Raw genomic sequence first — 27,683 nt, forward strand, 5'->3', positions numbered from 1 at the left:
AACTCATAGGATCTTGGCAGAATTAGATGAGAGCACAAGAAGGGTCTCCAAAATAATACCTGGCACACAAATGCTCAACTGAAATCAAGAGGAGAAAAATACAACACACAGAGCAATTTTTAAAAAACACCATTTATCACCTCAAACTCTTAAAAGATACAGGAATATAAGTATATTTGATATATAAGCTACCTATTTTCTTTAATTAGGTATTGTGATGTTGTATATATTGCTTTTTTTGTTGTTTTATATTGTTGGGTAACTTTTCCTATTTATTTAAACTGTAAGCTTTTTAAAGGCAACAATGATGTCATATCCTCCACAATAACAAATATATGAGGATAGCCATAATAGTGGTTAATTTATTCATTCCAGTTCATGTCCTTCCCTGTTGGAAAAAAATCTTTTCTATGCCTGGAAAATTTCTCATCTTTAATATAGGCAACTCCAACACCCTAACAAGAATCTGCAACATTCCCTTCATTTTATCTGCAAGCCAGAATTCAGACAGTGTTTAGTGATCATAGGAGCTACTTAACACAATCTTTTGAAAATACAATCTAACAGTTGGCTTATTTTCCCAAGCCATTTACTAATTATGTAAGTTTCATATGAAGCAATATGGTAGCTATTCTGAAACCTACTTAAAATTACAGCAATTGATTCATGAATTAGCACAATAAAGACTGAGTTTAATATAACTTGTTGATATCAAACATTAGATAACAGAATATTAAAAGCAGAAGAAAGTTTCAGGAGCTCTTCCAGTTCATCCAATCTCCACTCAGGCATGAGTAAACTTGACTATTCACTTTTAGACTTAATATATTAGGAGATGGAACTTTTATAGCCCTTTGCTGATATTAGTAGGGACACTGCTATCTTCCTTATTTTTAACCAAAATATTGTAAGTTAAGCCCAACCTCTTTGGCAACAGAGCCATGGAAACAAGAAGGCTTAAAACTGTCAGTTACTCAAAAGGTTAAACATAGAATTATTTTATGACCCAGCAATTCCACTTCTAAGTATATATACAAGAGATATGAAAACATACATCCATACAGAAACTTGTACATTAATACTCCCAAAATCATTGTCTGATGAATGCATAAATAAATTGTGGTAGACCCATAGATGGAATATTATTCAGCCATATAAAGGAATAAAGCACAGACACATATCAAAACATGGATAAACCTTGAAAACTTTATGCTAAGAGAAAGAATCAGTCACAAGATAATCATCTATAGTATGATTCTACTGACATACAATGTCCACAATAGGCAAATCCACAGACACAGAAAGTTGACTAGTGGATTGTCTATAGGGAGAATTAGACAAACTATAAAGAATATAGGTGTTGTTTATTTGTGGGGACATGATAAAAATGTTCTAAAATTTATTGTGGTGATTCAACTCTATAAATAGACTAAAATTTACTGAATTGTACCATTTAAATGAGTGAATTGGACGGTGTAAATTGTAAATCAGTAAAGCTATTATTTAAAAAAGAAACTATAAGTTCAACACAACAGCCTAAATAAAGCACTAATTTATCCAAGACCCTTGTTTCACGCACACTGACTTAAACTCCCAATTATAAAGATCATTACAACTGATCCTTAAAAGCCATCTTTTTCTCATATTTTAAAAATAATAAAGTATATGATCAGAATAGTACATTGATTTGATATTTTTCTGTAAATGTTTTTCAAATTATCTCCCCTATTTTTAATAGAAAGAACTCAGACAAAAGTGCTAGAACAAGGAGACACTGAACAATGGAGAAGGAAATGGCATACCGCTCCAGTATTCTTGCCTGGGAAATCCCATGGATAGAGGAGCCTGGCAGGCTGCAGTACATGGGGTCACAAAAAGTCAGACACGACTTACCAACTAACATTAACACTTTAATGCCCAGGATGGATTTTCTAGCTCCAAGCCACCCTTTGAGGAACTGTCTCATTTTGTACTGCTCTGTGTAAACATAAAGCCAATATTTTAAGACAACAACAACAAAAGAGATACTGAAAAGGTAAAAGGAGCACAGGAAAAGAAAACATGATTCTGGATATAAATGTGTCTATTTTTTTAAAGTATTTATTAACAAATGAGTTGAACAGTTAACTTCAAAATCTACAAGGCTTATTATTTGCGTCAATAACAATAATTCTTTAAAAAAAAATACTTACCCCAGATCCGTAAGTGGAGGCTTATCTCTTCCTCTTCTATAGCAAAGGAAAATCTGTGGCCCCACAAGACTTCCATTATTGAGGTCAGCTGACAGTCCCGTTGGGGTAATATCAATACATGTGTAATCCCGTGGCACTTCCTCCCCAAGAGATTTAATAATAACTGAAACATCTGTGATAGGCTCTTTTGGTCTGGCTACTTTATGACAGGCGTCATTGAAGTGAATTTCTTCTTCAAGAGGCTTTGAAACATCAGTTAATCCTGCTACAACAAAGTAGTCAGCAACACGAGGCCCCTTATCTTCAATCATCTTCCATTACAGAAGGTACATCTAAAAGGAAAGTAAAAGACCAGTATTCTCCTATAATAAGTCAAATAAATATAAGTGGTTTGTGTACAAATAAGAATAAAAACTAAAAAAAGTGTACTACACCTCTGATAAAACACACTAGTATTATACATTTCACTGTCCTATGTTAAAAGTATTTTTAAAGAAATGGGACTATATACATAGCATTTGGAAAAGACCCTGATGCTGGGAAAGACTGAGGCAAAGAAGAGGGCAGCAGAGGATGCAATGGTTTGACAGCATCACTGACTCAATGGACATGAATTTGAGCAAACTCGGAGATAGTGGAGGAGCCTGGCATGCTGCAGTCCCTGGAGTCACAAAGAATTGGACACGACTTAGCAAATGAACAACAACAACAATTTTATTATAAAAGGAGTGCATGAATTTCCATTTTTGGCAATATAAAAGCTTAGATTACCTAAGTGCTATGCTAAGTCACTTCAGTCGTGTCCGACTCTGTGCGACCCCATAGACGGAAGCCCACCAGGCTCCCCCGTCCCTGGGATTCTCCAAGCAAGAACACTGGAGTGGGTTGCCATTTCCTTCTCCAATGTGTGAAAGTGAAAAGTGAAAGTGAAGTCACTCAGTCATGTCCGACCCTTAGCGACCCCATGGACTACAGCCAACCAGGCTCCTCCATCCATGGGATTTTCTAGGCAAGAGTACTGGAGTGGCTTGCCATTGCCTTCGACAACAATAAAAAAACACACACCCTTCTAAATGCATAATGCTAGTCACTCAGTCGTGCCCATGGACTGTAGCCTGCCAGGTTCCTCTGTCCATGGAATTCTTCCGGCAAGAATACTGGACTGGGTTGCCATTCCCTTCTCCAGGGGATCTTCCCAACCCAGGGATCAAACCAGGTCTCCTGCATTGTAGGCAGATGCTTTACTGTCTGAGCCACCAGGGAAGCCCTAAATGGGCTTGTAAAAATGTAAGGAAGGACTTCCCTGGTGATGCAGTGGATAAGAATCTGCCTGACAATGCAGGAGACATGGGTTCAACCCTGGTCTGGGAAGATTCCACGTGTCACAGAACAATTAAACCTGTGCCCCACAACTACTGAGCCCATGTGGCACAAATACTGAAGCCCATGTACCCTAGAGCCTGTGCTCTGCAACAAGAGAAGCCACCACAATGAGAAGCCGGTGCACCTCAACGAAGAGTAGCACCCGTTCACCACAGTTAGAGAAAGCCTGTGAGCAGCAACAAAGACTCAGTGCAACCAAAATAAAAATTTTTTAAATAAAATTTTTTTAAAGTAAGGGAAAAACAAACAAACAAACAATAGAACAGAAAAAGGAAAAAAAAAAAACGTCAGGGCAATTCCCAGGGTCCCAAAACAGTAAGGAAACTGAAGGCCAGAATGCAATGTATAAGCTGATATTGGGTGGGAGAATTCTGCTGATTTCCTCAGTAATCAAGGGGCCTGTGTTTTTAAAAGGTATTGCAGGGACAGGAGACAATGCATTGGGACCACATAAAATAGGGAATTGGAACTGAGACATTTGTATAAAGCCAAGAGTCTCAAAGGACTACATCCTCTGTTAAAGAGTGGATTTTAAAAATCCATTCACTGCTACAGGGAGATAATAAAGTCTGCTTCAATCTGGGCCCTACTTTGAGGGGAGTAAAAAATCTCTTCTGAGAATGTATAACAAAAGGTCTACTCACACTTGGATTTGAGGTTTGACCTTAAGCCATCTGCATGGCCCCAGGAAGGTCCAACCTAAGTTATTAATAATAACTGTGTTCCCAGGTTAGTGATAATCCTGGGGGAGCAAATGTAAAAAAGTTCTAGAGGGTACCCTCAACACAGGCTTTCCACACAGAAAGCCCCACTGAAGATGACCTCCTATTCTAAAATTACAAAACAAAAAAGAAAAATACGCCCTAAATGAGTTTTAGCAGATACAATAAATAAAAGAACTTCAAATAATAAAAGTAGGGTAGTGATTATAACACTAATACATGCTTATAACAAATTCAAAGAAAAAAATTACACAAAGTGAAATTCATCATATATCAATATTCACAAACATTTAACAGCAAAATCTCCTTCAGTTGTTTAATATCCCTTAAATCATATTTGTTTCTTGAACGAGAAGACACCCGCTCCGTCAGTACTGTCATTACTAATATAACAATGATAGGAAAACAGTTTAAATTAAAACAGAAATTTCCCAACATGTGTCTCATGTTAGACTTAGTTTCAATAAATGCAAATAAAGGGTTTTATGGGCAAATAAATTTGATACATGTATATACTATATGCCTCTTTTGTGTATTTATAATATATATGTAAAAATATTAAAGATGTCAATACCAAAATCAGGTTGATTATATGCTTTGCAGCCAAAGATGGAGAAGCTCTATACAGTCAGCAAAAATTAGACCGGGAGCTGACTATGGCTCAGATCATGAACTCCTTATTGCAAAATTCAGACTTAAATTGAAGAAAGTAGGGAAAACCACTAGACCATTCAGCTATGATCTAAATCAAATCCCTTACAATTATACAGTGGAAGGGACAAAGAGATTCAAGGGATTAGATCTGATAGACAGAGTGCCTGAAGAACTATGGACAGAAGTTCGTGACACTGTACAGGAGGCAGTGATCAAGACCATCCCCATGGAAAAGAAATGCAAAAAGGCAAAATGGTTGTCTGAGGAGGCCTTACAAAGAGCTGAGAAAAGAAGAGAAGCTAAAGGCAAAGGGGAAAAGGAAAGATATATCCATCTGAATGCAAAGTTCCAAAGAAGAGCAAGGAGAGATAAGAAAGCCTTCCTCAGTGATCACTGCAAAGAAACAGAGGAAAACAACAGAATGGGAAAGACTAGAGATCTCTTCAAGAAAACTAGAGATACCAAGGGGACATTTCATGCAAAGATGGGCTCAATAAAGGATAGAAATGGTATGGACCTAACAGAAGCAGAAGATATTAAGAAAAGGTGGCAAGAATACACAGAAGAACTGTACAAAGAAGACCTTAATGACCCAGATAACCATGATGGTGTGATCACTCTCCTAGAGCCAGACATCCTGGAATGTGAAGTCAAGTGAGCCTTAGGAAGCATCACTACACACAAAGCTAGTCAAAGTGATGGAATTCCAGCTGAGCTATTTTTGGAAAACTCAGCAGTGGCCACAGGACTGGAAAAGGTGAGTTTTCATTCCAATCCCAAAGAAAGGCAATGACAAAGAATGCTCAAACTACCGCACAATTGTACTCATCTCACACACTAGCAAAGTAATGCTCACAATTCTCCAAGCCTTCAATAGTACATGAATCGTGAACGTCCAGATGCTCAAGTTGGATTTAGAAAAGGCAGAGGAACCAGAGATCAAATTGCCAGCATCCACTGTATCATTGAAAAAGCAAGAGAGTTCCAGAAAAACATCTACTTCTGCTTTACTGAACTATGCCAAGGCCTTTGACTGTGTGGATCACAACAGACTATGGAAAATTCTTAAAGAGATGGGAATACCAGATCACCTGACCTGCCTCCTAAGAAATCTGTATGCAGGTCAAGAAGCAACAGTTGGAACTGGACATGGAACAACAGACTGGTTCCAAATCGGGACAGGAGTATATCAAGGCTGCTTTGTCACCCTGCTTATTTAACTTTTATACAGAGCACATCATTCGAAATGCCGGGCTGGGTGAAGCACAACCTGGAATCAAGACTGCTGGGAGAATTATCAATAACCTCAGATATGCAGATGACACCACCCTTATGGGAGAAAGCGAAGAAGAACTAAAGAGCCTCTTGATGAAAGTGAAAGAGGAGAGTGAAAAAGTTGGCTTAAAACTCAACATTCAGAAAAAGAAGATCATGGCATCTGGTCCCATCACTTCATGACAAATTAATGTGGAAACAATGGAAACAGTGACAGACTTTAATTTTGGGGGGGCTCCACAATCACTGCAGATGGTGACTGCAGCCATCAAATTAAAAGACGCTTGCTCCTTGGAAGAAAAGCTATGACCAACCTAGACAGCATATTAAAAAGCAGACATTACTTTGCCGCCAAAGGTCCATCTAGTCAAAGCTATGGTTTATCCAGTAGTCATGTATGGATGTGAGAGCTGGACTATAAAGAATGCTGAGCACAGAAGAATTGATACTTTTGAACTGTGGTGTTGGAGAAGACTCCTGAGAGTCCCTTGGACTCCTGGGAGATCCAACCAGTCCATCGTAAAGGAAATCAGTCCTGAATATTCATTGGAAGGACTGATGCTAAAGCTGAAGTTCCAATACTTTGGCCACCTGCTGCAAAGAACTGACTCATTTGAAAAGACCCTGATGCTGGGAAAGATTGAAGGCAGGAGGAGAAGGGGACAACAGAGGATGAGATGGTTGGATGGCATCACCGACCCGACTTTGAGCACGCACCAGGAACTGGTGATAGACAGGGAAGTTTGGCATGCTGCAGTCCATGGGGTTGCAAAGAGTCAGATAGGACTGAGTGACTGAACTGAATTGAAAAGTATTAAATTCTCAGAAGTTCCCTGATAAACGTACCTGATTGATTTTGCTTTTATCCACAATTTCCCAAGTCTGAACAATGAACCCTATTTTCCAACTTAAAAACTAGGAGAAACCCTCAGAACATGCTTTAGAAAATGCTATTTAAAGTAAATAACCTTTTTTGTATACTATAAAATACCTAAGGGCAATAAATTCTCATATATTTGTGTATAAGTCATCATCATTTTCATCATAATCCCAAAACTCATTTTTTATATGACTAATGTCATGGTTTTCAGAATTCATGTCACATATTTTCGAATTTATATCCATTGCTCAAATGTTCTCTGTAAATATTCTATTTGCTTAAATAACATGTCTAAAGAAGGATAAAATGACCCTACTTGTTTTATTTAGGTATATATGGCTCCTGTGTAGCAATTTCCTAACATATAAGATTTCTACACAAAAGAATGAACTTAAACTTTTAGAAATCTCTCCCAGACAGTAAAGAGAAAGTAATAACTTGTTCTCCTGACAAAACTCTGTTAAATACTATTACAGGTGTTCACCTGTGTATTACAGATGTTCTACAAAAAAAAAAAAGCCAATGACACACACAGCTGACTATCTCTCCATTTTTTTAAGGTAGGAAAACAAAAACAGTTTTTAAAAGCACTTTTGTATTTAACTTTTTTCATTAGTCTTTGAAAATAATTCTTTAATGGCTATATTTTAATGAGCATAACATTATTGACCTGTTTCCTTACTGCTGATCATTTACTGTATCGACTTATTTTGCTAATATTTTTTATTTTTTTTCTTTTGTGTCGAGGGCTGACTTTCAACAGATCATAGCGAGGGAGCTGCTCTGCTATGTACGAAACCAAGACCCAGAAGCAGGTCGTCTAATGGTTTAGCACCAGGTTCCCCACGAACGTGCGGTGCGTGACGGGCGAGGGGAAGGCCGCCTTTCCAGCCGCGCCCCATATCCCAGTAGGAAGGGCTCTCCGCACCGGACCCCGGTCCCGACGCGCGGCGGGGCGATTTTGCTAATATTTTTAAATGCTAAAATAAATAACTTCGAACGTAAACCTCTGGCTACAAATCTTATCATTTCTTCAGGATAAATTTATTACAGTAGAATTTTTGGGTCAAATAGACATATACACTTACAGCTTCTATAAGTGTTAATTTGCTTTTATATGGGCATAAATTTTAAATTAAAAGCATTTGATAGGCACGAGTCTTAAAGAGTACCTTAGCAGAGCACTTTCCTTTCATCATAATGAAGAGATTAAACATTCTTTTTCCTAAACTCTAACTTCACATTATTTAAACTATACAGTTACTATTACATACAATAAAGTTTTATGTCTCGCAATGCAGAAAGAAGGGAAAGAGAACGGAAATAGTACTATGATGAAAACATATATATATTTAATAGGTTCTTCTGCAAGATTCTACCTTAGCTATTGGAAATAAATAGCTATTATACTATTAAGCAGATATTTGGGGAAAACTGTATGAAAATCTTGCTTTTGTTAAATCTTCCTGGCTCACAAATTTTAATAATTTGATTTGATTCACAATTGAATATGGTAAATAACTACTAAAAGGGAACAAGTCAAAAGTTCTTCATCAATACATTTAAGAAGAAAACCAGAAGTTCCCTAGTGGTCCAGAGGCTAAGACTTGGAGCTCCCAATGCAGAGGGCCTCGGTTTAGGCCCTGGTTGGGGAATGGAATCCCACGTGATGCAGCTAAAGGATTTTCATGCCACAACGAAGATCAAAGATCTAGCATGCCACAACTAGGACCTGGTGCAGCTAAATAATTTTTTTTAACAGAGCAATCAATTTTAAAGTGGTGATAAAATCCTCTTTTATTAACAGAAAAGTAAATTATATATCACTTCCGTTATCTTGCTTTGTATTCCATTTATTCATTTAGGTGTGGAGAGTGGTATGGAAAGTAGGCAAAATATTTGAAGGTATTCTCTAATGACAAAGTATATAAAGTCAAGCGCATCGCTGGCAACATCCCGTATGACTTCTAGATCTCAATGTTCTTCACTCAAGAAGAGTTTATAATACTGAAAATGCACCTCTACTTTTTATTTTAAATCAACTGTTTATAAAGTAAGTTTGAGGTTTAGAAACAAGGGGTTAGATGCTGTTACAAATTACAAGGCAAAGAAAATAATGAAAATCTTTAATACAGGGTAGTTATTTCCTAACAATTTCAATAAATCATGAGACTTCCACTGGAGTGTGAAATTTACAATCCTCATGGAAAATAATAAACATGTATTAAGAAAAAATGCCTTATGTTGGTAAGAATCAACAAAAGTTACTTGGAAAGAACATTTAAGGAAAGCATTCATAGTCATGTACAAAACTTGGACTTTCAGTGTAGAACATCAGAGCAAAACCCCTAAACAATTAGGAGGTAAATTTTTCTTTTTTATTTTTTTTGGAGGTAAACTTTTTAAGATTCACTTTGGAAACTGGGGGCCACACAAAATAACTATTTTACATAGTTCTCTACATAATCATAGTAATGTAAACCCATGAAACAGCTTTACTAAAGCTCGGGTAACAATACCACATCATTAAACAGTTATTGTTTTTTTAATTCTTCTTTGTTCAACATGATACAGATAACTTAAAGAATTAGTTCATTATATGTTTACAGACATCTTTTTAAAATTTTACATCCCTACTTGGTGTATTTAATTTCAAATTACATCTATTTTCTTTGAGATTAGAAAACAAGAAGGATGTGCTCTCTATTCCTAAAAGGTTCATGAGAACGAAACTGAGAAATCATTACAAGAAAGCTCTTGCCCATTCAGCAACTAATGGAGACTGACTTGCTTTTCGCCCTTTCAATCTCTGCCCAACCAATTCAGATTCTTTTTTATTTCTTCTATCACTCCATTACGTCAAGTAGTAAAGCATTTGCTATCTAGGCTAACTCTAAGGACAAGAAAAGGCAAGAATGGAAATCAGAGGCAACATTTTATTTATTTATTTATTTTTTTTAGTTCCTCGTTCTTCCATCGAAGCTGAACCCTCAGTTTTCATACAGTGACATTAATGCTCAGCCTAAAAACTAGAGTTCCCAACCTCCCTTGTAGCTAAGAATGGTCATATAACAGTTTTGGGTGATAGGAGGTAAGCAGGAGCATATGGCAACTTCTGTAGTTGTTAACCTCCAAAGATGGCCCCCAATAATTCTTCCCCTCCTGTATATACCACTCTTCACATCAAGAAGTGGAATGTGTCCACTGCCACCCCCTTCTTTGGGCTTGTCCTGTGACTGCTTTGACCAGTAGAATGCAGAGAATGGACATTCAGGCACCTCAAAGCTTAGGCTTTAAGAGGATTGGAGCTTTCATTTTCTTCCTCTTCAGATATCCATGCTTGGAGTGATATTTTTTTAAGAGCTATTCATTTTTCAAAAAAAAAAAAATTATTTATCTGGCTGCGTCGGATCTTAGTTGTGATGTGTGGAGCCTTTCATTGCTGTGCACGGGTTCCTCTCTAGTTGTGCCGTGCGGGCTCAGTAGTTATTGTGTGTGGGCTTAGTTGCCCCACTACAGTTTGTAGGATCTTAGTTCCCCAACAAGGGATCGAACCTGTGTTCCTTGCATTGGAAAATGAATTCTTAACCACAACCACTGGACTACCAGGGAAGTCCCTGGAATGATATATTTTGAATGCAACTTCCATGCTGTGAGGGACCCCAAGCAGCTGTGAGGAAAAATCCTCGTGAAGGAGAATTGAGGCTGCAGGCAATGGCCCCAGTGAGCTTCTAGATAAAAGCCAGTGGTTGAGGTCACCTTGGATCTATCATTTGTCCCTGAATGCTGGCCAAGAGCAGGTGAGGCAGAACTGTGGTAGTCTACTCACAGAATCATAATGTAGATTAAATTAATAAATTATTGCTGTGTTAAACCACCAAGTTTTGAGGTGGCTTGTTATGCTATAGTAGAAAATAAAAACACTTTCCTTAAAATATGGTTATCATCAAAAAGTTGGCAGCCTCAAAAGGACAGTGACAAGAACCCAACCATGCTGGCACAGGGATCTCACACCTCCAGCCTTCAGAACTGTGCCAAATAAATTTCTGTTGTTTATAAGCCTATATATATATATATATATATATGGTTAGCATATGTTCTTTGCCTCTTTTTTTTCCTTTATCCTTCATGTATATAGGAATTTATTCATGATAAATAGAGTTGAAGCAGCCATGCTGGCTATGAGGTAATCTTAGGAATGTAGGTCATGCAGGAAAAAATAAGTATCTCTACTTCATAAAAGAAGTTTCTGTCTTGAATGAGCCACTCTTTTTTGGGTCTCCATTCAAATTGAACCTAATTCTGACTATATTGACTCATTCTTAGACACTGCTCAAATGATAACTTTTGCACATGCCCTCAGTTTTTTTCAATTTGCTTTTCTTCTGTTTATTTTTAAATTAAATTTTGTTTTATCAAATATACATGTATATACAGTTTTAAAATCCAAATAATTTGGTAGTTACAGTTCCTCTCAAGATGAAGGATCGGTTTAGCCTCACTAATTCCTTTTAAACATTTTAAAGATATATAAAAAACAAAACTATCAGAACATAAATTTTGCAAAATTACAGACTTACTGAATTGGTAAAAGGAGCAAAGTCTTTCAGATAGGGCCTAATATAGATATAAACTCAGGATTATACATGAAAATGGCTGATAACACAATGGATCACCGCAACGGCCCCTCACTCCAGTTCACTTAAATAAGCTGGAAGGAATTTTATTTTTTAAAAAATAAAAAAAAAAAACCCACTGTAATTTCACAGTTAAAAGTCTAACCAAGCTCATCTTTTCTTACAGTATCAAAACTGGAGACTCTCATTCCCATCTTTTTCTAAACTTCATCTCTCATTGTTCTTCCAGCCAAGGTAATCTACTGTCCTGCAAGTACACCTTTGCTCTTTTCCTTTGATGATACACTATTACTTTTTTCTACTTAATATATGTTCATCTTATTTTTCAAAACAATTCAAACATATGTGAATTTTCATTTAAACTTTATGAATTGTACAAAACAGAAGAAAAAGAAATTCAATAATTCCATTCACAATAATAAACCTGGTTTATATTTAACTAAGTTTCCTAGTTTTCTTTGAGCACAGAAACATCTTTCTAATCTTCATCTCCCTCTCAGTCACTAAGTCGTGTCTGACTCTTTGCAACCCTATGGACTACAGCCCGGCAGGCTTCTCTGTCCACAGGATTTCCCAGGCAAGAATACTGGAGTGGGTTGCCATTTGCTTCTTAATGGGATCTTCCCCAACCAGAGACTGAACCTGTGTCTCCTGCATCACAGGTGGATTCTTTACCTGCTGAGCCATCTGGAAGCCCTCATGCACAGTTATAATACAGAAGTATTTTTATTTATTTAATAAGTATTAGTCAGCTATAATCTTCATAATCATATTAAATGACCACATAATACTCCATGAAATAGAAGGAGACACTATAGTCAGTATCCAATACTTCCTCTCCCTGAGAGTGCCCAAAGTACGGGAGGTAGGGGCTTAAAAAAGTTTAAGTGAATAAATAGTTCACTTTACAAACTTACTCAAGTATATAGACTTCCTAAATGTAATGTCTTTTTTCTATAATTCAGAATCAATTTTCTGAACCTCGATTACCTTAACTACTATAGCCATTGAATGCAGGATAAACACAGAGATTTGAGCCTAGCTTATCAGGGCCTTGGGCAAAAGTAAATGTTTACTGAATGAGTAACTGATTCATTCATCCAATGACTTTTCTATAAATAGTTTTTAAAATCTAACACTATTCTAAAGGCTGATGACAACATTGATGAAAGCTAGCGTATGCCTTCTTATTTAGCTTTACCTTTCCATATCTCTCTATTCTTTTATTCCACCTCTAGTCATCTTTTCCTAAACATTTCCAGATTTCAGTGGCTTGCCTTCACCCTGCCCAAAGTTTTTCTACCAGTTTCTCCCTAAGGCCCCAAGGAGAGAAGTGACTCCTACTTTGTTTTCCCTTTCTCCCAGCTCCGTGAAAATTGGCACAAGCTGCTTAGAACAACAGCATTCTAGGGAGATTTTGAAAGGAAAAAAAAATCTTATTTGTATATCATAATTAACAGATTTACTTTTTTTGTTTTTAAAGGTTCAACCCACCCAAGCCAACTGACTTTTTAAAAGTAAATTTTAGTAACAAAAACTGATGGAGTATGTGGGGCAAAGTTCTTAAGCAAGGGGCAGGGGCTTATTTGTCTTCTAGACGACTTTGAAACCACTTTCCCTGGCAATACCTATTCCCAAGAAAACACCAACAGCAAAAAAAATAAATAAATAAAACCACAATATATAATTTGGCAGCTCCCTTTTGAAAGATTCAGTTCAGTTCAGTCGCTCAGTCGTGTCCGACTCTCTGCGACCCCATGAATCACAGGATGCCAGGCCTCCCTGTCCATCACCAACTCCCGGAGTTCACTCAAACTCATGTCCACAGAGTCGGTGATGCCATCCAGCCATCTCATTCTCTGTCGTCCCCTTCTCCTCCCGCTCCCAACCTTTCCCAGCATCAGAGTCTTTTCCAGTGAGTCAACTCGTCGCATGAGATGGCCAAAGTACTGGAGTTTCAGCTTTAGCATCAGTCCTTCCAATGAACACCCAGGAATGATCTCCTTCAGAATGGACTGGTTGGATCTCCTTGCAGTACAAGGGACTCTCAAGAGTCTTCTCCAGCACCACAGTTCAAAAGCATCAATTCTTCGGCGATCAGCTTTCTTCACAGTCCAACAGATTACCAACACTTAATTTATATTAAAAAAAAGGATAAGAATAATAGACATTTAAAGGGGAAGAGATCTTTTCATTAGTGATAGTCTTAACCCTTACTTTAGAGCCAAAGAAACTGAAGTACAAAAGGTAGCTTACTTAAGGATACCTAGTTAGTGGTAGCGGAGAAGGCAATGGCAACCCACTCCAGTACTTTTGCCTGGAAAATCCCATGGATGGAGGAACGTGGTACGCTACAGTCCATGGGGTCGCGAAGAGTCAGACACGACTGAGCGACTTCACTTTCACTTTTCACTTTCATGCACTGGAGAAGGAAATGGCTACCCACTCCAGTGTTCTTGCCTGGAGAATCCCAGGGACGGGGGAGCCTGGTGGGCTTCCGTCTATGGGGTCACACAGAGTCGGACACGACTGAAGCAACTTAGCAGCAGGAGCAGCAGTTAGTGGTAGAGCCTGGGCAAGCAATCAAGTCCCTTAATCTAGAATTCTTTACACTTGGAGATGCTATTTCGAAGATGTTTCTAATAAACCGTGTTGAATTAATACTGACCCAGGGCACACCCGAAACATCTTTTTTTTAACAAGTTATTTCATGTCACTTGTTACTTACAATCATTACTTGGTGAATATAGGCCAAATTCTTGTTAAGAGATCTGATAAATTAACATTTCACTGTGTTTATATAGCAAACAGTTAATAAAAATAAATGAAGAAAAAAATACTTACACATTACTGAAAGTCTCTCTGAAAATGATGCCAGATCTCAATTTGTGAATTCTGCAAGCCTCAGAGTTTGAAAAATACTGTATTAAAAAGAGTAAGAATTGAGCTCAAATTAATTCCAATCAAGTATTTTCCCCTAAGATGCCTGTAATATACTTAAAAGTTCTGTTAATAATGATAATTTTCACACAAAAAGATTGCATGTATTGCTTTCATATGGTTAAGAGTCAATAAGTAACTTTCATATACCAGCTCTCCCAGAAAACACATTTCAGTCAAGAATAAATAACACTTAAAAAATAGATAAAGGGGACAAAGAGAGAAAAAAAAAATAAGGGCACAAAAGAGTAAATGTGCACAGAAACAAGAAGAAAGAAAAGCAGGCCGATTTCTGAGACATTATGTATAGTATCTCATGCCTAGAAGAAAAATATAGGCACAAGCACAAGAGGAAGAAACCACAGTTTTAACTAATACTGAATATCTAATAATAACAGGGAAACAGCAGCAGCAGCAGACACCAGACTGACCTAACTTGGTGGATCTTTGGTGCGTGTCTGAGAAATGGAAGAGATGTGGGGAAAGGGCTAATATCAATTAAAGTGTCTTAGGACGGAAAAGTGGATAAAAGAATGAATGCAAAATAACGTTAAGTACAATCTTGCTACATTTTGGACTACTAAAAATGATCAAGATAGATATGTATGTTTTAAAAAGTAGGACACCATTCCACCTCAGATTCACTGAGTATCTTCAGTCAGTAAATATGGAGTGGTGGCTCAGATGGCAAAGAATCTGCCTGCAATGCGGGAGACGAGGCTTCGATCCCTGGATTGGGAATATCCCCTGGAGAAGGGCATGGCAACCCACTCTAGTATTCTTGCCTGGAGAATCCCCATGGACAGAGGAGCCTGGTGGGCTACGTCCATGAGGTTGCAGAGTCAGACATGACTGAGCGGCTAAGTACATCTATTTTTCAAATAATTCTAAAATCTAAACCAATACAATTTTGTAAAGTAATTAGCCTCAATTAAAATAAATTAAAAAAGAAAAAAAAATCCAGTAATGATAAAAAATAAATAAATAAAAAATAAAATCTTACTGTGGACAGGCAGCAAAGAAACAATGTAAATACAGACCTGCTGAAACAATTTTTAAATTCAGCATCAGATTATCACAAAAATGTTCTAGTTGAAATACTCGATGTATATGAAAAATACTGGAAAAATTTGAAAACTGCACCCCCTATTTTATTGGTAGAATATCAGGCTTGTTTGATGCAATTATAAATTATGAATGTAGTATATAATTAATTTCAAACAAATTTTCTGCACACTGAGTTTCCTTATATAGTAAAAACATTTTATGACAATGACTTCCACGTACCTATGCTCCACTAAATATTTGTTACTAAAAAAAACATTTTCTTTAATGCTGAAATTTTCAGATTAATTTACAGCAGCATTCACAATATGAAATGTTTCCTCTTTGACAGAAGAAATTTCTAAAACCTTCACTTTGATTCCATGAACTGTATGAAAAAACTGACCCATTATTAGAATTACCTGGTTTCCCATTACACAGAAGGCAAGACTGTTATGAAACTGTTTACAAAGTTCTTCTGTTAATGGAGACAACACATCACTACTACTGCTTCACTTTCTGTACATGCGTAAGAAAACTTGCAACAAAAAATGCATAAAATCTATTTAGTAGAGCATCTTTTGATGTAAATGGAAAGTCATGCTCCTCAAAGTGCTTCCTGCAGCTACATATGTTCAATTATCTTTCAGCACATACTTCTTTAAATTGCTGTTATTTTTAACTGAACTTTTCATTTTGAAATAACTGTAGTTTACATTCAGTTGAAAGAAAACAATAGAGATCTGGTATAATTTTTACCCAGTTTCTCCCAATGGTAACATCTTGAAAAATCATAGTATAATCATAATGGGGATACTGAATGATGCAATTCTCCTATCTTATTCTGATATTCCCAATTTTACTTGTATTCATGTGTGTATATGTGTGTACTTAGTTCTATACAATTTTATTAAATGTGCAGCTTCACGTACTCATCACCCAACTCAAGATACAGAACAGTTCCATCCCAAGGATCCTTAGTGTTGCTGTTTTATAAGTACGCCCACTTCCCTCCTGCCCTCCCCACACTGTCCATAGTATCTGTGGAGTGGTATATTTTTACCAGAGAGCACACAGGGCCAATGAAAGGAAAAGAAAGTCTCTAAAGTAACAACCCCTTACAAAATAGGTGGAGAAACCAACCAGAGAAAAAAGCATATACATGTGCAAAGACTTATTGGTCACATTTACACAGCCATCTGGAACATTACATTTGAATATAATTATGCAAACATAAATGCACAGGCATATACATACATGCAAAGATAGAGACAGAGAGTGATCACCTACTAAGTCACGGTGACAATCTATCTCAATTCTGAGATAAATTTTCCTATCATGAATAAATTCCAGACTAGAATCAAGTGGACAAATAAAATAATGCTACAGAATGACTGGGGCTTTCCGGGCGGCTCAGTGGTAAAGAATCTGTCTGCTAATGCAGGAGACATGGGTTCGATTCCTGAGTCAGGAAGATACTCTGGAGGAGGAAATGCCAACCCACTCCAGTATCCTGGCCTGAAGGATCCCCATAGACAGAGGACCCTGGTGGGCTACAGTCCATAGAGTCACAAAGAGTCAGACATCATTGATCAACTAAGCACCTGAGCATGAGAACACACAGAACAACTACAACGGGGATTCCCAGATATATAAGAAAATTTTTTTAAAAAGAGTTTTTACTGTGTTCAGGGGTAAACCTGCCCTCCCCCAAATTAGATTTGAACTAAAGTAGCAGAGACTTCCTCCGGAGAAGGCAATGGCAAGCCACTCCAGTACTCTTGCCTAGAAAATCCCATGCATGGAGGAGCCTAGTAGGCTGCAGTCCGTGGGGTCACTAAGTGTCGGAAACGCTCAGTCGTGTCTGACACTTAGCGACTTCACTTTCACTTTTCACTTCCACACACTGGAGAAGGAAATGGTAACCCACTCCAGTGTTCTTGCCTGGAGAATCCCAGGGACGGGGGAGCCTGGTGGGCTTCCGTCTATGGGGTCACACAGAGTCAGACACGACTGAAGTGACTTAGCAGCAGCAGGGACTTCCTCAGTGATCCAGTGGTTAAGACTTTCTGCTTCCAAGGCAGGGCGGAAACTGAAGATCTCACATTTCATGTGGCATGACCACACACACACAAAAAAGACTGTAAAACTAATGTTTAAAAATAAACAAAGTAGTTGGAATTCCCTTGAGAGTATCAATCTGGCATGGAAAGAAGAGGAACAGATTGGAAATAACTGAGGGTTAATGTGCAGATACCTCTCGTCTCTCCAGACAGACTATAAACAATTCAAAGGCAGAATCCCTGTCTTTTATGTCTTTTGATTCCTCACATAAATTATAGGAGTTATAAATTCATGGTAGGTATATAAATATTTATTAAATGAAGGAGGTAAGCACAGTAGAGGGAAAATGTGAAGGTTAAGACACCACAGAATCATAGGATTTTAGAGCAAGGAGGGTACTTTCAATCCTTTTTATATGAAGAAATTGAGGCATAAACGTTAAACAGCTTGCCTAAAGACCATATACATCAGTTTATAACTCAACTCTCATGGCTTTAAATTTGGAGTTCTTCTATTCCATACTTTTCAATTAAAGAGTGACAGAGAAGAAAGTAATTCCTGGGGGAGCCCTGTATATTAATTCATGAATGTGAGCTTTGATGAACCAAAAAAGTTAATAGGTAAGTGGGAGAAGTTAAACTAGATGAAGAGGGTAGGGTAAGAAATAGAATGAATGAACAAGAATCAGGGAAAAGTGTAAAATAGAAAATGAAAGAAGATTAAAAAAAGAGATATGGCAAGAAAAGTAACAAAAAAGATGAGTTAAAAAAAATAAGTGCAGAAATGGGAAGGAGAAAAGTGAGAAATGGTTAAGAGAGGTATAAAGAGATTATATCTGGGGAATTTTTAAAGCTATTTATATGTTCAAGAATTTTTAAACTATTTATTTATTTTGGCTGCATCAGGTATTAGATGTTGGCACACAGGATCTCACGTGGGCTTCTCTCTTGCTGTGATGTGCAGGGCTCTGCAACTTGTGGGCTTAGTTGCCACACAGCATGTGGGATCTTAGTTCCCCAACCAGGGTGCCAACCTATGTCCTCTGCATTGACAGGTGTATTCTTAACCACTGGACCACTAGGGGTCCCAAACATATTTCTTAAATAAGCGTGACAACCATCTCCAGGAAACTAAACTAGGATATTAGGAAAATAATAAGGAATAATGAAGAACCAACTACAAATACTGGGTATCAAAAATAATAAATTTTAAATCAGGTTTAATAATGAAATGAATATAAATACAGTTGAATATTATATTTGATACAATAGAAAAAAATCAATATATTTGAAAATAAAATCAGTGAATAGATGATCAGAATAAGATATTAAGAAGGCATAAAGCAATTAAAAATATATATTATAAAAGTTTAAAAATATGGAGGCTTTAAAGAATAAAAGGACAACCCACAGACAAAGGAAACATTTGCAAAAGATCTATCTGACATAGGACTCTTTCCCAAAATATATTAGGAACATTTGAAACTAAACAATAAGAAAATGAATCAACCAATTAAAAAATGGGCAAAAGACCTGAACAGACACTTCACTAAAGAAGACAAACACATGGCAAGTAAGCATCTGAAAAGATATTCAACATCATATATCATTAGGAAAATGCAAAGTAAAATAACAATAAGAAATCACCATACTCCTATTAAAATGGGCAAAATCTAGGACACTGACAACACCAGATGATGGCAAGAATGTGGGGCAGCAGAAACTCACTCACCACTGGTGAAAATGGAAGATAAATCATATAGTCACTGTGAGAGACAGTTTGGCAATTTCTTACCAAACTAAGCATACTCTTACCATATGATCCAGGAATCACACTTAGTATTTACCCAAATGAGTTGAAAATGTGTAAACACAAAAACCTGTGATGTTTACAGCAGCTCTATTCATAATTGCCACACTTGAAAGGAACTCAAATGTCTTTCAGCAGGTGAATGGATAAATTAACGAGAACATCCAGACAATGGAATATTATTCAGTTCTAAAATGAAATGAGCTATCAAACCATGAAAAGACATGGAAGAACCTTACCTTCATATTACTAAGTGAAAGAAGCCAATCTAAAAAGGCTATGTGCTGTGTAACTTCAACTATATGACATTCTGGAAAAGACAAAACTATGACAGTAAAACTTTTACAAAACAGCAAAAAGATCACCAGTTACCAGCAAGTTAGGAAGAAAGGATAAACAGTCTGAGCACAGAGGATTTTTAAGGCAGAGAAACTATTCTGTATGATACTACAACGGCACATACCTGTCATCATACATTTGTTAAAAGCCACAGAATGTACAACACGAAGAGTGAACCCTAATGTAAACTATGAACTTTGGTGATAATGATGTGTCAGTGTAGGTTCATGGGTTATAACAAATGCATGGTTCTGGTGTGGGATGTTGATAGTGGGAAAAGCTATATTTGTTGGTAGAAGGTGTACATAGACACTCTCTACAATTTCTGCTCAATTTTGCTGTGTATCTAAAGCTATTCTAAAAAATAAAGTATATTTAAAGGGAAAAAATAAAAGAATTAGTTGTGAAGAGTTAGCTGTGAACATATATGGAGGCTAGGAAAAACAGAGTCGATATATAAATAATAGGACTTTCAGAAGGTGAGAAAGAAACAGAAATGAGGGATAATGAGAAATAATGACCAATAATTTCCAAAAATTAAAGATATGTCAGTTTGATATAAGAAAAAATACCTGGACACTTTATAAAGAAATCTTAGAACATCTCAAAGAGAAAATTCTAAAAATTCCCCCCAAAAGTAGCTCACCTACAAGAAAAAAAAAAAATTCCAGGTTTCTAATTGTTGATAGTAATAATGTATGTAAATGGAGCAATATTTTTTAAATGCTGTAAAAATGAAATTGAATAGATAACTAAGTAAAGTGTGTCTGTCACTCAGTCTCGTCTGACTTTGTGACCCCATATAACTAAACTATTATTTAAACACAAGGATGAAATAAAGACATTCTTAGGAATATAAGATGGTTTACCATGAAAACTGCTGAACAAAAAAAATCAAAATATTGGTCCAAATGTTATAAATCTAGGCGGCTCAATAAGATATGGCAAGGAAGAGTGAGTAAATAAAGGGGACTTCCCTGGCAGTCTAGTGGTTAAGACTCAGTGCTTCCAATGCAGAGGGTGCTGGTTTGAGCCCCGGTCTGGGAAGATTCCACATGCCTCATGGTATGAAAAAGAACAAAACCCAAAACTTAAAGGTTCACTATTGTTAAACAATGGAAGTGGGGAGAGAGAATGAAGGTGGAAAAAGAAGAAGGAAAAAACTGTATACCATAATAACCTTGAATATTAAAAGCCTAGAGAATGTTAACATGACAGGGACAGAGAGGAGGGCCTACTAAAATACATGCCTTATTTAGGGATGAAGATACATATAATCAATAAGTTTAAAAATCTGACAAATATAAATATAGAACAGGACTTAGTGACTGAAAAGCAACAACAAATATAAGTAAGAATCTAAGTAACGGGTAACCACTAGAAGAATAAAAATAGAAAACATAATTTTCAAACTGGCACCAAAAAAATTATTTATCCTCAGAAATTGGAAAAGAGAAAGAAAAGAAATTACGGTAAACAGAAAACACAGAGTAAAATGGTAGGAGTAATTCCTGATTTAATAATAAGAGTTTCACATACTAAAAATCTCTTAGAAAGCACACTTAGAGGTAACATGCCAATCTTCTTACTGATCCTTGAATAAATCAGGTCTGTTCCAGCCTCAGGACCTTTTTATCCTTCCTGCTTTCTCTGCCTGGAATAGTCTTCCCAGATGCCAGTTGGTCGAACCTGTGTCTCCTGCACTAGGAGGTAGATTCTTTACCACTGAGCCAACAGAGAAGCCCAGGATGGCATGCCAAGTAAACACATTAAAGCAGATATCTGTGGGAGAAAGGGAATGGGAGTGAAGATAGAGGATGAAGGAAGATAAAATTAAAACAGGACCCCACACAGTCAAGGACGAAAGAGTACCATGTAGTCAGAAATATGATTAAATCAATCCTCTATACCTGAGGCTTCTCGCCACACTTCCTCCCAAAGAGATATTTAGCCACTGGTTTCAGCAAAACTTAGGCAGTACTGGTGGCTCAGACGGTAAAGAACCTGCCAGCAATGCAGGAAACCTGGGTTCCAACCCTGGGTTGGGAAGATCCCCTGGAGAAGGGGATGACAACCCACTTCAGTATTCAAGCCTGAAGAATTCGATGGAGAGAGGAGCCTGATGGGTTATAGTCCATGGGGTCACAAAAAGTCAGACACAACTGAGAGGTTGAAACTTTCAGTCTTTTTTTCCTAGCAAAACTCAAATCATTGTGACCTTGAGAAGACCCACTTCAGTAAAGTGTTAGTAAGAAGAAAGCCCAACTAGAATGAGTTGAGTAGAGAATGGGGGGTGAGGAAGTATATATAAACCTTTGCAGGAGTTTTGATATAGAGGGAAGCAGGGAAGTGGTGTGGTAACTTTAGAAGACATGGAACCAACCACAGACTTTTCTAAAGAAATGAACAAAATTAAGGGGGTAGGCCAAGAGCAGTCATCCAGCAAAGATGGGAAATGGAGATGAAGAAGAAAAAGATAACTGTAAAAGCCTTGAGAAAGTATGAGAGGATGGGGTCAAAAACAGAGGATCTAATCATAGAGACAAGGATTTCTCTACAGAAACAAGCTTCCCATACAAATGTTTGACAATGCTTCTTCTGAATACGTAGCCTCTGGCAATGTGGGTTCTTAACTTTTTTTGGATAATGTACCTCCCTTGAGAATCTGATTAGTGCTATGGATCTTCTCTCTCTTAAAATACACATACTTATTTAGATAGATACTCACATAGAACTTTAAGCACAACTTTAAGGGGTCACTGAGCCACGCTCCCCAAGCTAATCCATATACAAGTCTGTTTTGCGTGGGTTTTGTTCACTTTTAGTTTTTAATTAAAGCGTAACGTACATATAGAAAACAGACTGCAGGAAAGTGAACACAACAGTACCATTATCTATACCTTTAAGAAATAGAACAGTACCAGTAACTGGAAGTCCCAAATCCCCCTGCAGTCCTCCCAAAAAGAACGATTATTTTGACTTCTAACACTGAATTATTTTTGTCTGTTTCTGATCTCCAAGACAGGCTTCAGCAATATGTGAACCGTGAACTCCCAGATGTTTAAGCAGGTTTTAGAAAAGGCAGAGGCACCAGAGATCAAATTGCCAACATCCGCTGGATCATGGAGAAAGCAAGAGAGTTCCAGAAAAATATCTATTTCTGCTTCATTGACTATGCCAAAGCCTTTGACTGTGTGGATCACAATAAACTGTGGAACATTCTGAAAGAGATGGGAATCCCAGACCACCTGACCTGCCTCTTGAGAAACCTGTATGCAGGTCAGGAAGCAACAGTCAGAACTGGACATGGAACAACAGACTGGTTCCAAATAGGAAAAGGAGTACGTCAAGGCTGTATATTGTCACCTTGCTTATTTAACTTATATGCAGAGTACATCATGAGGAACACTGGGCTGGAAGAAGCACAAGCTGGAATCAAGATTGCTGGGAGAAATATCAATAACCTCAGATATGCAAGTGACACTACCCTTATGGCAGAAAGTGAAGAGGAACTCAAAAGCCTCTTGATGAAAGTGAAAGAGGAGAGTGAAAAGGTTGGCTTGAAGCTCAACATTCAGAAAACAAAGATCATGGCATCTGGTCCCATCACTTCATGGGAAATAGATGGAAAAACAGTGGAAACAGTGTCAGACTTTATTTTTTTGGGCTCCAAAATCACCACAGATGCTGACTGCAGCCATGAAATTAAAAGACGCTTGCTCCTTGGAAGGAAAGTTATGACCAACCTTGACAGTATATTAAAAAGCAGAGACATTACTTTGCCAACCAAGGTCTGTCTAGTCAAGGCTATGGCTTTTCCAGTGGTCATGTATGGATGTGAGAGTTGGACTGTGAAGAAAGCTGATCACCGAAGAAATTGATGCTTTTGAACTGTGGTGCTGGAGAAGACTCTTGAGAGTCCCTTGGACTGCAAGGAGATCCAACTAGTCCATTCTAAAGGAGATCAGTCCTGGGTGTTCACTGGAAGGACTGATGCTAAAGCTGAAACTGCAATACTTTGGCCACCTCATGCGACGAGTTGACTCACTGGAAAAGACTCTGATGCTGGGAAAGGTTGGGGGCGGGAGGAGAAGGGGACGACAGAGAATGAGATGGCTGGATGGCATCACCGACTCGATGGACATGAGTTTGAGTGAACTCCGGGAGTTGGTGATGGAAAGGGAGGCCTGGCGTGCTGTGATTCATGGGGTCGCGGAGAGTCGGACACGACTGAGCGACTGAACTGAACTGAACTTTATATAAATGGAAGGTGGAAGGATTCATACAGAATGTATTCTTTTGGTCCAGTTTTTTTCACTCTATACTGTTTTTGTTATTCAGTCATAGTCATATATGTAGCAGTAGTTTCTTCACTTTCATTTCTGTATAGTTTTTCATTGATAATATCATAATTTTATGTATCCATTCCATTGTTAATAGACATCTGGATTATTTCCAAAGTTCAGTTCAGTTCAGTTAGGCTACTACAAATAATTACAAAGCCATGTACAAATTAGTTTCCAAATATACCTACAAATAAAGGTGGTAGGATACAGGTTAAATGTATACCCAACTTTGGTACATAATGACAGTGTTCCAAAGTGACTGTAATAATGCCTTACATTTGATGAGTAAGATGGCTTAGAAATAAAAACTTGCTTTTTTTACAAGCAGAAACATTTCTCTGATCTCTCTAAAATAGTCAGTTCAGTTGCTCAGTTGTGTCCGACTCTTTGCAACCCCATGGACTGCAGCATGCCAGACTTCCCTGTCCATCACCAACTCCTGGAGCTTGCTCAAACTCATGTCCATCGAGTGGGTGATGCCGTTCAACCATCTCATCCTCTGTTGTCCCCTTCTCCTCCTGCCTTCAATCATCAGGGTCTTTTCAGATGAGTCAGTTCTTTGCAGCAGGTGGCCAAAGTATTGGAACTTCAGCTTCAGCATCAGTTCTTCCAATGAATATTCAGGACTGATTTCCTTTAGGATTGACTGGTTGGATCTCCCAGGAGTCCAAGGGACTCTCAGGAGTCTTCTCCAACACCACAGTTCAAAAGCATCAGTTCTTCAGTGCTCAGCTTTCTTTATAGTCCAGCTCTCACATCCATACATGACTACTGGAAAAACCATAGCTTTGACTAGATGGACCGTTGTTGGCAAAGTAATGTCTGCTTTTTATTTATTTATTTATTTTTTTTATTTCTAAAAAAGAATTTTATTAAAAAAGCACAAATGCAAAGAAATGAACAGAGGAAAATTTATGCGTCGAACCTGGACTGGTCATTTATGATAATATACATGCTACAATTCCATTCTCCCCAATCATTCCACCTTCACCCTCTCCCACAGAGTCCCAAAGACTGTTCTAAATGCCTATGTCTCTCTTTCTGGCTTACTTCACTCTGTATAATTGGCTCCAATTTCATCCACCTCATTAAAACTGATTCAAATGCATTCTTTTTGATGGCTGAGAAATACTCCATTGTGTATATGTACCAAAGCTTTCTTATCCATTCATCTGCAGATGGACATCTAGGTTGCTTCCATGTCCTGGCTATTATAAACAGTGCTGCAATGAACATTGGAGTACATGTGTCTCTTTCAATTCTGGTTTCCTCGGTGTGTATGCCCAGGAGTGCGATCGCTGGATCATATGGCAGTTCTATTTCCAGTTTTCTGAGGAATCTCCACACTGTTCTCCATAGTGGCTGTACTAGTTTGCATTCCCACCAACAGTGTAAGAGGGTTCCCTTCTCTCCACACCCTCTCCAGCACTTATTGCATGTAGACTTTTGGATAGCAGCCATTCTGACTGGTGTGAAATGGTATCTCATTGTGGTTTTGATTTGCATTTCTCTGATGATGAGGGATGTTGAGCATTTTTTCATGTGTTTATTAGCCATCTTTATGTCTTCTTTGGAGAAATGTCTGTTTAGTTCTTTGGCCCATTTTTTGATTGGGTCACTTAGTTTTCTGGAATTAAGCTGCAGGAGCTGCTTGTATAATTTGGAGATTAATCCTTTATCAGTTGCTTCATTTGCTATTATTGTCTCCCATTCTGAAGGCTGTCTTCTCACCTTGCTTAGAGTTTCCTTTGCTGTGCAGAAGCTTTTGATTTTAATTAGGTCCCATTTGTTTATTTTTGCTTTTATTTCCAATATTCTGGGAGGTGGGTCTTGGAGGATCCTGCTGTGATTTATGTCGGAGAGTGTTTTGCCTAAGTTCTCCTCTAGGAGTTTTATAGTTTCTGGTCTTACATTTAGATCTTTAATCCATTTTGAGTTTATTTTGGTGTATGGTGTTAGGAAGTGTTCTAGTTTCATTCTTTTACAAGTGGCTGACCAGTTTTCCCAGCACCACTTGTTAAAGAGACTGTCTTTTCTCCATTTTATATTCTTGCCTTCTTTGTCGAAGATAAGGTGTCCATAGGAGCGTGGGTTTATCTCTGGGCTTTCTATTTTGTTCCATTGATCTATATTTCTGTCTTTATGCCAGTACCATACTGTCTTGATGACTGTGGCTTTGTAATAGAGCCTGAAGTCCGGCAGGTTAATTCCCCCAGTTCCATTCTTCTTCCTCAAGATTGCTTTGGCTATTCGAGGTTTTTTGTATTTCCATACAAATTGTGAGATTATTTGTTCTAGTTCTGTGAAAAATATTGTTGGTAGCTTGATAGGGATTGCATTGAATGTATAAATTACTTTGGGTAGTATACTCATTTTTACAATATTTATTCTTCCAATCCACGAACATGGTATATTTCTCCATCTATTCGTGTCCTCTTTGATTACTTTCACTAGTGTTTTATAGTTTTCTATGTACAAGTCTTTTGTTTCCTTAGGTAGATATATTCCTAAGTATTTAATTGTTTTCATTGCAACAGTGAATGGAATAGTTTCCTTAATTTCTCTTTCTATTTTCTCATTATTAGTGTATAGGAATGCAAGGGATTTCTGTGTGTTGATTTTATATCCTGCAACTTTACTGTAATCATTGATTAGGTCTAGTAGTTTTCTGGTAGAGTCTTTAGGGTTTTCTGTGTAGAGGATCATATCATCAGCAAACAGTGAAAGCTTTACTTCTTCTTTTCCAATTTGTATTCCTTTTATGTCTTTTTCTGCTCTGATTGCTGTGGCCAAAACTTCCAGAACTATGTTGAATAGTAGTGGTGAGAGTGGGCACCCTTGTCTTGTTCCTGACTTTAGGGGAAATGCTTTCAGTTTTTCACCATTGAGGATAATGTTTGCTGTGGGTTTGTCATATATAGCTTTTATTATGTTGAGGTATGTCCCTTCAATTCCCACTTTCTGGAGGGTTTTTATCAAAAATGGATGTTGAATTTTGTCGAAGGCTTTCTCTGCATCTATTGAGATAATCATATGATTTTTATTTTTCAGTTTGTTAATGTGGTGTATTACGTTGATTGATTTGCGGATATTGAAGAATCCTTGCATTCCTGGGATAAAGCCCACTTGGTCATGATGTATGATCTTCTTAATGTGTTGTTGGATTCTGATTGCTAGAATTTTGTTAAGGATTTTTGCATCTATGTTCATCAGTGATATTGGCCTATAGTTTTCTTTTTTTGTGGGGTCTTTACCAGGTTTTGGGATTAGGGTGATGGTGGCCTCATAGAATGAGTTTGGAAATTTCCCTTCCTCAGCTATTTTCTGGAAGAGTTTGAATAGAATAGGTGTTAGCTCTTCTCTAAATTTTTGGTAGAATTCAGCTGTGAAGCCGTCTG

At 37.5% G+C, this 27,683-nt stretch overlaps 1 protein-coding gene across 6 annotated transcripts in view; it reads right to left on the minus strand.

The window, feature by feature from the left end:
- The window catches only part of DENND4A (DENN domain containing 4A), a 137,525-nt gene that overhangs the window by 85,057 nt on the left and 24,785 nt on the right, over positions 1 to 27,683 (minus strand). For 4 of the 6 annotated variants that reach the window (XM_055437287.2, XM_055437286.2, XM_055437283.2 and 1 more), the window contains 2 exons: positions 14,588 to 14,664; positions 2,193 to 2,524 (listed from right to left, as the gene is read on the minus strand). In XM_055437287.2, coding sequence (XP_055293262.1) covers positions 2,193 to 2,503 — 311 coding nt within the window. In that variant the 5' untranslated portion in view covers positions 2,504 to 2,524; positions 14,588 to 14,664. Of the gene's footprint in view, positions 1 to 1,893; positions 1,978 to 2,192; positions 2,525 to 14,587; positions 14,665 to 27,683 lie in introns of those variants that run through there. The other 2 variants (XM_055437288.2, XM_088839919.1) reach the window with 2 other exon arrangements.

Source organism: Moschus berezovskii, chromosome 9, assembly GCF_049115385.1.
Source record: "Moschus berezovskii isolate FMDL1 chromosome 9, NW_MosBer_1.0, whole genome shotgun sequence".
Lineage (NCBI taxonomy): Eukaryota > Metazoa > Chordata > Mammalia > Artiodactyla > Moschidae > Moschus > Moschus berezovskii.